Here is a 13,752-nt window from a genome sequence, read left to right as displayed (position 1 = left end):
ATTCCCATATTAAATTTGGGGACTGAAGCAGTGAAAGTGGGTTACCTTTAAAAGTACTGAAATATTGGAGCAGTCTTTCTGTTTTCCCCCCAGATATGGATGCCTGTGTGGAATGTCCCCACGATCATTATTCCAACAAGCACCAAAGCCATTGCATCCCCAAATCCATAATATACCTTTCTTACAAAGAACCATTAGGGATCACTTTAGCTATACTGGCTATTGCTTTATTTTTGATCACAACTCTGGTGTTTGGAATCTTTATAAAGCACAAGAACACTCCTATAGTCAAGGCCAACAACCGGAGCCTCACCTATGTTATTCTCACGTCCCTTCTTCTCTGCTTCCTCTGTTCCTTGTTCTTCATTGGACAACCTGACAAGATAACCTGCCTTCTACGACAAACTATTTTTGGCATTGTCTTCTCTGTGGCCCTTTCCAGTGTGTTGGCCAAAACCATCACAGTGGTTCTGGCATTCATGTCTACCCATCCAGGATCCAGGATGAGGAAATGGATGGGGAAAAAAATGGCTAACTCAATTGTTCTTTCCTTCTCTTGTATTCAAGCAGCTATTTGTACTCTCTGGCTAAGTACTTACCCTCCATTCCCAGATATGGACATGGAGTCACTGCATGGGGTAATCATAGTGGAATGTAATGAGGGCTCAGCTGTCATGTTTTACTGTGTCCTGGGCTATATGGGTCTCTTAGCCATTATCAGCTTCACAGTTGCTTTTCTTGCCAGAAAGTTGCCTGACAGTTTCAATGAAGCCAAACATATCACTTTCAGTATGTTGGTCTTTTGCAGTGTGTGGTTGTCCTTTGTTCCGACCTACGTGAGTATCAAGGGGAAATCCATGGTAGCTGTGGAGATCTTTTCCATTTTGGCCTCCAGTGCTGGTTTACTGTGCTGCATTTTTTCCCCAAAATGCTACATTATCTTGCTGAGGCCCGAGGTGAACAGCAAGGAGCAGTTAATACGAAAAAAATAAGGGAAGAACCTTTTGGTCCAAAGGGTTGCAATAAAACTTAAATTTCTATGGGGTTCTTACACTTTTTCCTGTCCCTGTTGAAAAAAAGTATCACCTTTTAAAATAAATACTTGCCATGTTTTGTTGTTGATTTTTATCTTGTTGGTGTGTCTGTATTGTTTTAGCCTTGTCCATTTTGCTTTCCTGCCGGATTCACAATACTTAGCTTGTTGATTTGATTTAAGCATTCTTGCATTATCACCTGCCAAGTGTGCCAACCCAATGAATGCCACAAACTGATGCAATTGTGCAGGTGAAAAGAATTCTAATTCAGTGCATGATCTGACTATGATTCATGATCTGTCTATGATGGTGCATGATTTTATTTATTTATTTATTTATTTAATTCAATTTATACCCCACGCTCCCCGCTACGCGGGCCCAGGGCGGCTTACAGGAGGCATAAGCCAATATAAAACATATTTAAAACCATTTAAAATCACTACAGTACAATAACGTTAATTAACAAAGGTGCTCTAGCTGTTTTAACATGGTGTCGAACCATTAGGGATCACTTTAGCTATACTGGCTATTGCTTTATTTTTGATCACAACTCTGGTGTTTGGAATCTTTATAAAGCACAAGAACACTCCTATAGTCAAGGCAAACAACCGGAGCCTCACCTATGTTATTCTCACGTCCCTTCTTCTCTGCTTCCTCTGTTCCTTGTTCTTCATTGGACAACCTGACAAGATAACCTGCCTTCTACGACAAACTATTTTTGGCATTGTCTTCTCTGTGGCCCTTTCCAGTGTGTTGGCCAAAACCATCACAGTGGTTCTGGCATTCATGTCTACCCATCCAGGATCCAGGATGAGGAAATGGATGGGGAAAAAAATGGCTAACTCAATTGTTCTTTCCTTCTCTTGTATTCAAGCAGCTATTTGTACTCTCTGGCTAAGTACTTACCCTCCATTCCCAGATATGGACATGGAGTCACTGCATGGGGTAATCATATTGGAATGTAATGAGGGCTCAGCTGTCATGTTTTACTGTGTCCTGGGCTATATGGGTCTCTTAGCCATTATCAGCTTCACAGTTGCTTTTCTTGCCAGAAAGTTGCCTGACAGTTTCAATGAAGCCAAACATATCACTTTCAGTATGTTGGTCTTTTGCAGTGTGTGGTTGTCCTTTGTTCCGACCTACGTGAGTATCAAGGGGAAATCCATGGTAGCTGTGGAGATCTTTTCCATTTTGGCCTCCAGTGCTGGTTTACTGTGCTGCATTTTTTCCCCAAAATGCTACATTATCTTGCTGAGGCCCGAGGTGAACAGCAAAGAGTTGTTAATACGAAAAAAATAAGGCAAGAATATAAGTTTTCTTTATCTTATATGTATAGGAGCAGAACTGATTTTAGTCAGTTTTAAATTTGTACTTGTATTATGTAAACTTGTATATTGTATGCACTGTGTGCCCAATGTGAGCTGCCCTGAGCCGGTTCGCGGGGAGGGCGGGGTATAAATGCAATAAAATAAATACATAAATAATAAATATAACTTTTTCCTTGGACATTTTCGGCATATTGATGACACCCAAGACTATACCTCCAGGCAATCTGGGCAAGGGGGTGCATATAGATATTAAACAATAACGGGGAAAGAACAGCCCCCTGAGGCACCCCACACACAAGAGGGTGTCTCCGGGACTGCTGCTCCCCTATCACCACCCTTTGTCCCCGACCCTGGAGAAAAGAGGTAAGCCATTGAAGGGCAAGCCCCTGAATCCCCACGTCGGCGAGGCGGTGGGTCAGCAACTGATGGTCGACCATGTTGAATGCGGCCGACAGATCTATCAACAACAGCGCCGCCACACCACCTCGAACCAGATGCCGTCGGAGGTCGTCAGTAAGGGTGACCAATACAGACTGGAAGGGATCTAGGATGGAAGCGTCATCCAGAAAGCCCTGCGGCTGTATCACCACCGCCCTCTCAATAGGTTTGCCCAAATAGGGCAAATTGGACATCTACTTTTGATGAGGACCCTGGGTCATATGTGATTCAAGCAAAAAGGTAATTGAGAGCCAAGACCCACAGTGGCTACCATATTGAATACCACTGTTGCTCACATGCAAAATAACTCAAGCAAATGGTTGAAGGGATCAAATGAAGTATTGGACTTACCTCAAAATGGGTATTTTGAAAAAGGTAAGCTCAAATGACCTAGATTCCCCAGGCTAGCCTGATTTTGTCCGTTCTCAGAAAAGAAGTGTTGGCCCTGACTACTATTTGGATGGAAGACCTTGAAGGAAGCCCGAGGTCACTAAGCAGAGGGAGGCAAATACAAAACACTTCTGAACATTTCTTGCCTTAAAAACCCTACATGGTTGCTACAAGTTAGTTGTGACTTGATGACACTTTCCTCCAACATCAGTTTCTAATGTATATTGATTTTGGGTGGGTGGGGGATATAAATTACATCCCTGATCCAAATGTGTATACTGTATGTGCACAAAATAGTAGAGTTGCACAATGAAGAATTGTTACAGATTTCCCATTTTGGATTGGTATTGGTGCTTGCAGATATTTGGATGGCTTTTCTTGCAGTGATGGATAATATTGTAAGATTAATTGACATACGGGTAACACTATCCTTGTGTGGTGTGTGCATCATTGTCAGTACTTCCCTCTCATAAATTAACAGGTAGTTTTTGGAACCAGTGGAGCATCTCCTCCGATTTCCTAAGAATACTAGTTCGTTCATAACTGCCTCTAGGAAGGGACTTGAATTGATCCCACATTCATAAAGGGTCAGTCTCAGAGCCCATTTTCAGTTTCCAAGCATAACTTTTACAAGGACTCTATCTCCAGAGAGAACCAATCTCTGCACATACAAGAGATTAAAATTAGCTAGAACTGAGGATGGTTTGAGTCATGGCTTATCTTCTCTTGGAAAGAAAGCCAACTCCACTCAGTAATGTCCAGCCTACAACCTAGCCAGACTTACTGAGGAGTCTCTAGACTGAATCAGAGAAAGGCCCATCTGAAATGGGGTGGGCACAGATGGAGATGCAACTCTAAGACCACAATGGGAATGACCCCTGAAACACTGTTGATAGGTGAGCACGCACTGTAGAGTCAGGGTCCTTTAAAATACAGCTGTGTTTTGAGTCAGCCACTGCAGGGGAGGTACAGCATGAGGGAACGGGACTAGAATCGAGAGGATCTAGGAATGCAGCATCATGAATATTTGTTTATTGGACAATTGATTAAGCTCAGTTCTCTAACAAATTGATAACAATGATTTAATGTAATGGCCATGCGGCACAGGTATTAGGTGTATGGGTCACTCTGGTCTGGTAGAGAAACTAATAAAATGATTGCATAATAAAATGGATGGTGAAAACACAGCTATGCATACATTCATCAAGTTTGCTGAATTTACATTCTGTAAGTCTATAATAATATAAGGATCCATCAGTCTATCATTTTTTCCATCCACTTGTCTGTCCATTTATGGCAGGCATAACTCTTCATACAGCTACTCAAAATTGACCAATGGCATCAGGATGATTGAGGGAGGTGCTGGGAGGACTCACCGAGGTCAGTCCCAACAACCAACTTAATATTATATCTTTTGCAAGACTCAGACAGGCCTGGATGCTTGCTAAAGTTCAACAGCAGTCACCCCACAAATGCCAACATGGTGTAGCAGATCTGGGAGACTCGAGTCTGAATCCCTGCTGTGATGTGGAACTCATTGAGTGACTCTTGGCCAGACACACACTGTTAGCACACAGGGTTGTTGTGAGGATAAAGTGGAGGAGAGGAGAATGATGTAAGCTGCTTTGTGTCCTCACTGGGGAGAAAGATGAGGTATAAATTGAGTAAATAAATAATAAAGAGAGCTGCAGATGGGGTCAGATTTTTTTTTAAAGTAGGTGGGTGAGTGGGAGGGAGCAAAGGAAGAAGGGAAAGGGGAGATGATACGAGGGCTGCCAGAGAAAGGAAAGTGAAGGTAAGGGGATAAAAGGGAAACAGTGACCATCCAGGCTCTGGGTACCAAGGCTCTGAGCCCTTTTAAAAATCTTAGTACTACTGCTTGCATAATCGATGGCCCCTCCCCTTGGTCAATAAATGAAGGCTTGTGAGATGGGGAAAAGCAATGGTTAGGGAGCTTTTCTGTCCTCCCTCTATGTATGGAATCATTTGATAGAGTGCGACACTATGTAATTCAGCTGCTTCAGCCAAGCCAGATAGGGTTGCCAACTTCCACGTGGGGCCTGGAGATCTCCCAGACTTAAAACTGATCTCCATACTACAGAGGTCAGTTCTCCTGGACAGAAAGGCTCCTTTGGAGTGTGCACTCCGTGATGCTATAGCCTGCTGAGGTCTCTCTCCTCCGCAAACCCCACCCTGCCTAGGCTCCATCCTGAAATTTTCAAGGATTTCCCAACTTGACAAATGTGGCATATTGTGAGAAGCAATGGCTCTTGTCCCTTAAGGGACACAGAGGCAACAAACACACACATTATGGAAGAAAATTTATTACATCTTTAGTGATTCACAGAAAAGAAAAAACCAGAAGATTATTAAGATATATGCTTACATCCCTTAATCTGTCTTTAACTCCAAAACGACAATGGGTGTTGCCAACCTCTAGGGGGTGTATGGAAATCTCCTGGGATTCATGTGGAGAAAATGGCCACTTTGGAGGGTGGACTGTATGGTATTATACCCCACAGAAGTCCCTTCCCTCCCCAAACCCCACCCTCCTCAGGATCCACCCCCAAATCTCCTGGTATTTCTCAACCTGAAGCTGGCAACTCTTCCTAAAACTGGCTAACTGTACAGTGCTGCCCTGCAGTTTCAGCTTGGGCTGAGGTCTGCTTTTGTGGCAATCCCCTGGGACTTATATACTGTTTAGGGTACATGATTTTCACCTGTGCTTGTGAGCATCCGTAACTGACCTTGGAGTAATAGGGGGGGGCTGAGGCTGGGCCAGAGGCATTGCTTTGCTAGGAGCAAGGGTGGCTCCCGGGGGAGGCTGAGCACCTTCCTGAAAATTTCGGCGGGGCTAACGCCCCACCGCCCCCACGAAGATTACGCCTACTCTGTCCACTCCCAAGCCATTTGCAGAAGTTTAACATATAAAGAATCTATTCCCAAGTGCAATAACAAGGACATAAGTGATAATATGATGAAGGATGAGGAAATATTTAAGCCTGTGGGGGAATATTCAGATTTGAACCTTGATTTTCCAAATCCTAGTTCAATACTCTAACTACTGTGGCCCAGTGACTTGTCCTGTTCACTGACCCAGTTGAGTGTGGGATTAGCATGCTGTCTGGTTCCAGCTCAGCCACCTGCCACTTTCTTCATGCTATGCCTTTAGGAGCAAAAAAAGAAACAAAAATGGAAGCAGGATTTCTGACCTCCATCCCCCGCAAACAATATTTTTGCCTCTAGCATTTTCTCACATATGACAGCACAAGACCAATTCACTTGGGAGAAGTCATTGCCAAATTACTGGTTTCTGTCATTGTAAGAATTACAGTTGACTTTCATGCCACCAAAGAATCCCACAGGCTGCTGGCAAGACCATCAACAACTGAATGTGATAGATCTTATATAACACCCAAATTTTGATCAGAACACAGTCTAGAGTGAGAAAGGCCTGTGCTACTAGATTTATTTCCATTTTACATTTTAGAGTATGTTTTCATACTGATTCTTCTTTCACAACTCTTATACACACACCTACCTACCTTCAAGTGGAGTTTATAGATCTGAAATTATGACTGATCTCCAGATTACAGAGATCAGTTTCCCTGGAGAAAATGGCTGCTTTGGAAGGTAGATTGTATGGCATTATGCCCTGATGAGCTCCTTCCCCTCACCAAACCCCACTCTTCCCAGGATCCATCCCCAAATCTCCAGGAATTTCCCAACTCAGAGGTGGGAACTCTGCTATGAATACCTCTGGATCTAACATCTTCTCTGATCTGGTTTGGTTTCTAGTGTGAAAAAATGAAGCTTACAAAGGAGTTAATAACTTTTTTCCTGAAACACTGCACCCAATCACCACCACCACCCAATCTTTTGGACCAACACTGACCCTAACCTGCCCTCTTCCACTATCAGATTCCCACCCCCTTTTGCTAGTTATCATTAAAAATGGTTTAGAAATCTCACTTTTTGCATGCCCAGGCAAAGTTAATGATAACCAGCTTCTTAGTTATTTTAGATTTTGTTAAAGGAAATTCACTTTGAGCTAAAACAACAGTATTCATCCTCAGTAGTATTCCTCAAATTTGAGAGCTAGGACATAGAAGTGATTTCCGTGTCACTTTGTGTCACTATGTTACAGAAGTCATTTGTGTTTCTTCTTGACTATCTACATCTCTGAATCATATCTTCTTCCTAGGCCAAGATTGACATCTGTGGACCAGCAGAATAATCTGCCACTTGTGGAAGATTGAATTACAACTGATGCTAGCCAGATAGTGCTGCAGATGGAAACATGGGGATCTGCATCTGGAGGGAAAGATTTGTGATCAGGATTATAATGATCATGATGCTGCTTCTTGTCCTGCTGGGTCACACTGTCTGTAAGAGACCTTTGACTACTTGCAGGGTGCAAGATGATCCCCATCCTATTTCTCATGGATTCTATCAGCCCGGCAATCTAATCATTGGTGAGATAGTCAGTCACATTCTCTTCTTGCATGACTCTCCCTCTTTCCTGGAGCAACCCAAAGAGATGTTGATAAAGGAACCAACGTAAGTCTTTCTTTCTTTCTGTCTGTCTCATGTTGCCAATGTCTTTTCTCCACTGCATTTTGGATCATAGAAATGAAAAATTCAGACTGGCTTGAATACAGATGACATTGGCAATTGCTACTGATTCCATCTTCTTGCTGTAGACCCCCATGTTGTTCCTCAGGGTCAACTATCCCCCAGAAGCAACATTTTGTGTAGATCAGTAGGCTGCAGTGGTAGGCAGAAGGGAGGAAATTTTCGTTCCATTGATGGAAAGTGTAATCAGGATCCAACTCACTACCTTGATCTGTCTCTTATTTTTTAATATATTTTTCCTTTTATTGAACCCATCTGAATAGAGATTCTCAGTAAGCAGCTTTCATCCAGATAAAGGGAATAAGTTCTTGCCTTTGTTTTGGGGCTTTTTGTGAACACACAACATTTCACCTGGTCTATACTAAATTAGGGAACTAAGGATATATTTCCAAGAAAAGCTCAGCTTCTAGGGATTGGCATCCCATTCATGTACGATGGGATCTGAGAAGAAATTAGCACATTGGATGGTGTCTTTAATAGCAAGACTAAGTCTGCTGAATTTACTTTCTGGTGTGCCAAGCAGTCAGGTGGAAGAATGAGACTAAAGGTGGAAGTCTTCTCATCAAGGTCTGTTGGTTTGGCATCATGGCCAGACAGATAAATTCCATCTCACATAAAACAGAAAAGCCTGGAAAGATTGTTTTACCACATGGCAAAGAATTACTATGTCTTTCAAACATCTGACTCTAGAAGCAGCATTTTATAGGTTTGTTTAGTTCAGGTGACATGTAGTAAGAAGGGTCACACCAAAGAAATTGCCTGTTCTGCTGTTTGACAAACCTAACCATTGGTGAAATGTATCAAGACGATAGCTTTGTGACTGATGCTACTGATGTAGTAAAGAGGCTCTGTCTCTCATTTCAGGTCAGTGACAAAATTCTACCAATACCTCTTGGCCTTGGTATTTGCTATAAAAGATATAAATTATCTTCTCGTTCACTTCAATAATTCTTATACATTTTCTTTCAGGTCACTTTTGGATCATTTTCCCCAGTGCAGGGGAGAAAGATGCTATTTCCTTTCTTGTACCAGATGGTCCCAAATGAAGTCTATCAGTATATGGGAATTGTGCATTTGCTTCATCATTTCAGATGGACGTGGATTGGTCTCATTGCTGTGGATAATGATAATGGGGACAGGTTTCTACAGGAGGTGTTGCCTTTGCTTTTACAGAACAAAATCTGTTATTCTTTTATTCTAAGAATACCCAAAAGAACATACAAGGATGAAACCCTCATGTTACTGTTCAGGTTGCAGGAGCAATATTCACAAAATGTAGAGAGCAAAGCCAATGTATACTTTGTATATGGGGAACCTCCTACATTGCACATTCTGAGCATGTTGCTCTCTGCCTGGGAAAACTTACCACTTGGAGGTAAAGTGTGGATTGTCACATCTCACTGGGAGTTTGAATATTGTCACATCTCACTGGGAGTTTGAATATTGTCACATCTCACTGGGAGTTTGAATATTGTCACATCTCACTGGGAGTTTGAATATTGTCACATCTCACTGGGAGTTTGAATCCTTGTCCATTCAAAAGATTTGGAACACAGAAACCTTCCATGGGGCCATATCATTAACTGTTCATTCTAATCAGCCACCAGGTTTCCAACAGTTTCTTCAGATCATAAGACCTTCCTGGGCAAAAGGAGATGGATTTATCCAGGAATTTTGGGAGGAGGCATTTAGTTGCTCATTAAACATTTCCCATGTACAGGAAGAGCACGAAAGAATTTGCACTGGGGAGGAAAAATTAGAGAATGTTCCTGGGATTTTGTTTGAAATGAGTATGACTGGCCACAGCTACAATGTCTACAATGCTGCCTGTGCTTTAGCACAGGCTTCCCATACCATCTATGTGTCTAGATCCATACAAAGAAGATTCAAAGATGGCGGCCATTTGGAATTTCTGAATGTACAGCCATGGCAGGTAATTACAGCTCTACAACACAAATTCCATTTAAAGCAGACTAACACATCATGCAGCTAAGCACCCACCTTATCTATATATCTAATTCTCAACATGTCCCCTATGTGCAGATACTTATTTCCACAGACAGGGGTACATGGAGGGTAGAGAGATTTTCCTACACACTTGGGGCACTCCCTAGGACTGCAGAAAAATCTTTCATGTTTAATTTTTTTTACGGGGGATACTTAAATCCCCCCAAACTAAAACTGCTTGCTCTGGGAATGCACAGAGAACTCACTCACTGAGGCACCCATGAGGGAAGCCACCACTCCACTAACTGTCCCCACCACTGTTCCAACTGCCACAGCAACAACTGTGCCCACCAGCACTGGTGCCACCGGACAAACCCACTGCAGGGAAAACACCATTGCAATAATTGTTCCTGTTGCTGCACAGCCTGCTGCAACAAGAACTGTCTGTGCTGCCACTGGGATTGTCAAAAACTGACACTGCAGGAACACCGCCTCTCCAATACCCATCCCCACTGCCCCAGGACTGCTGCCAACAAACAGACCTGTAAATTTCCATCCATGCCACTGCTTTCACTGCTACCACAAGACCCATCCCCACAACTGGCAGCACCACCACCAGAGCAGAAGAGGGTAGGACTGCAGCTTCCCAAGCCACCACTGAGAGGGGGGAGGGGAGAAGAGGGGGAATTGGCTGAGGGAAGACAGAGAGAAAGATAGAAAAGACAGATTGGCTTGGGGGGGGGAACTGTGGGATTAGCTTTGGAGACAGAGAAAGACAAAACTTTTTTGAAAGAAGTTCATAAGATGATCTGTGGACTTGTGAACTTCTCCATATTTGCCAGAATTGCTACTACTATATTTTTGGGCAGACCTACAGCTTCCAAAACAACAGCAAATTTTTATTTAAACATTAGGGACTGTGGATAGATTGGCCATAGTGGGAAAAAAGGAAGTCCCCTTTGGGCCCCACACTTCATAACTGGCATGTAAATTTATGGAAGCAAAATATTATGGGGAAGATTATGAACAACCCTGTTTTTTGAACTCTCCCTTGGTGTGGGGACATTTTGATTATGAGGAAACCTGGGAACTGGTCATACAATATCACGTTGACAAGAGAATTATCCCTTCTGGTCAGCAGATTAGCATATCATTGAAATTATAAAAGGGTAGGAAAATTGCATAAATTACTGGATTATCTCATTTTAGGTAGCGTTCTGATGATACTGTTTTTAATTTAAATGACATTTTGATGTTATATATACTTTTATTAGCCACAAGGTATAGCTAGGGGCTCTGGGGCAAGTGATGCTCTGTCTTCTTGGTGCTTGGGGGGGGGTCAACAGGGGGAGGGCTTCTAATGTCCTGGCCCCACTGCTGGACCTCCTGATGGCACTGGTATTTCTGGCCACTGTGTGACACAGAGTGTTGGACTGGATGGGCCTTTGGCCTGATCCAACATTGGCGTCTCTTATGTTCTTATGTTCTTATTTATTAAATGTATTTATTTATTTTTTAAAAAAGGGAGTGTGCAAGTAACTCACATGAAAGCTCTACAGAAGTGACTGAGGGTATAGCTTCTAATGCACAGGGCAACCAATAACAGTATTTCGCCATACCTGTTAACTGTTGAATGTAGAAAATAAATGTTTTAATTACATGAGTCAGAATGTTCTTATTCCTTTCATTTTAGCCACAGCAGCTCCCACAATCATCCTGAATCTCAAGGGTGATTTTCAGGTGCCTAGCTTTCATTTTGGATTAGTTGTGCCTGCCACAGACAACCATACCTTCCAAAACAAAATGTGAAGGGGGGGGGGCTCTGAAGATGGCACAGGTCAAGATATTCCCAGCCCCTTCATGTTTGGCACTGCAAATCCCATGATCATCCTGAACCTCCTTGGCCAATGTTTAACTTTAATTTGAGGTTATTTTATGACTGCAACACACAACCTTCACTTCCATTGCAAACAGCATCAAAGGCTTCTGCCCATAACCTGGACAAGAACTCTCAGTTCCCTTCCTTCTTGGAAATTCCACTCCCATCACAACCCTGAACTCAGCTGCTAATTTTCAAATGTCTAGTTTCTTTTTCTGAGTAGCTATGCCTTCCAGGCACAGCAATAACTTCTCATGCAAAAAACAGGGGATTGGGGTTTCTGGCAATTATGCAGGCCAGTTAGTTCAAGTTCCCTTTATGTTATCACTGCAAATCCAACAACCATCCTGAAGCAAATGACCGGTTTTGAGGGTCCTAGCTTTATTTTCAGATGACTTATGCCTGCCACAAGCTTCTGCAGATAACCCAGGCCAGAGTCTCCTTATGCCCTTCATTTTTGACGAAGAAGAAGAAGAAGAAGAAGAAGAAGAAGAAGAAGAAGAAGAAGAAGAAGAGATTGGATATATACCCCGCCCTTCACTTCCCAAAGGTGTCTCAGAGTGGCGTACAAACTCCCTTCCCCTCCCCACAACAAACACCCTGTGAGGTAGGTGGGGCTGAGAGAGCTCTGACAGAAACTGCTCTTTTTCAAGGACAGCTCTTATCAGAACTATGGCTTGCCTAAGGTCATCCAGCCATGTGCAAGTGGAGGAGTAGGGAATCAAACCCGGTTCTCCCAGATTACAGTCCGCGCACTTAACCACTACACCAAACTGGCTCCCATCATGATCCTGAGTTGTGTTTCCAGATTTCATACTGTTAGTTTTATGTTTTATGAGCTATGCCTTTCACAGACAACAATGACTTAATGCAAAAAGTGTGTCGGGGGGGGGGGGTTCCTAGAGATTACATGGACATAGATTTTTTAATTCCATGTTTTGTACTGGAACTCCCATTCCCATCCTGCAGCAGGTAATCCATTTTGACACTCCTAGCTTCATTTTATGAGGAGTTACATGTGCCACAGAGAAACAAAAGGATCTTCTTATTTATATAGATGCATTGATAATGGGGTTTCTAACTGAACAGGTTATGAGTAGATCTCAGTGAGTTCTGATTTTATTATGTATTGTAGAACAGAATTGCTATATACAATTTCCCTAATGTTCACTCCTCTTACAATATAGCTTCATCTTTTTCTAAGGAACATGTCCTTCAACAACAGTGCTGGAGACACTGTGCATTTTAATGAAAACGGAGAATTAGTGGAAGGTTTTGATGTTACCAACTGGATAACTTTCCCAAACAGCTCTTTTGTTAGAGTAATAGTTGGAAGACTAGATCCTCAGGCTCATCAAGGGCAAGAACTGAACCTTAAGGACGATGTAATTGTGTGGCACAAGAGCTTTAACCAGGTGGGCTATAGCTGCGGATGATTGAGTCTTTTATTCATTGGGAAAAGTCCTTTTTACCATTTGCTGAGCTGTTTTCATTTATGATAGGGAATTTGGGGGTTTTCTTGCCTTTTTCACCAATATATTCCCACTATCCCAATCATGATATTTTCTCTTGGATTCTTATCAAAATAACTATTTCCCTTAATAGCTGTCCTTTTTTTAATGATGAATTGTCAAGAACTTGGAAACCATTTTAGTGCATCTCAGCTTTTATTGTGCTAAAATATCACCAACAGCTTAAATAATTCATGATGAGATTTTCGAAAAGATATGTTTGATACCTAGCAAAAGCATACATTTTCTGGCCGTGATCATAGCAATTAATTGTGATGGTCTCCTGCTATGCCCTGTGCAATAATGTCCTATTTTCATTGCTTACTGGCAGGTGCTTCCTCTTTCCGTGTGCAATGACAACTGTAATTCTGGTTATCACAGGAAAAAAAAGGAGGGAGAGAAATTTTGCTGCTATGATTGTGCTCCATGTCCAGAAGAGATGATTTCCGACCAGACAGGTAGGATAATTAACGTATGAAGGACCCAAACATTTCCAACAATATATCATACTCAGTAAATATAGTGATAGGCCACAAAGGAACTGGGAAAATCTGCTATTCATTGACTCTGCCCTGAGGTTAAGGTGATCA

General features: G+C 42.4%; 1 protein-coding gene across 1 annotated transcript in view; it reads left to right on the top strand.

Annotated features, from left to right (window-relative positions):
- The window catches only part of LOC107125872 (vomeronasal type-2 receptor 26-like), an 8,300-nt gene extending 7,308 nt beyond the window's left edge, over positions 1 to 992 (top strand). Inside the window, exon 7 of the mRNA XM_015429334.1 lies at positions 94 to 992. Coding sequence (XP_015284820.1) covers positions 94 to 992 — 899 coding nt within the window. The remainder of the gene's footprint in view (positions 1 to 93) is intronic.
- The last annotated feature ends 12,760 nt before the right edge of the window (positions 993 to 13,752 follow it).

This window comes from Gekko japonicus, unplaced genomic scaffold, assembly GCF_001447785.1.
Source record: "Gekko japonicus isolate JY-2015 unplaced genomic scaffold, Gekko_japonicus_V1.1 scaffold5860, whole genome shotgun sequence".
Classification (NCBI taxonomy): Eukaryota; Metazoa; Chordata; class Lepidosauria; order Squamata; family Gekkonidae; genus Gekko; species Gekko japonicus.
Note: the sequence above shows the minus strand (reverse complement) of the source record. Positions and strands in the feature narration are given on the sequence as shown.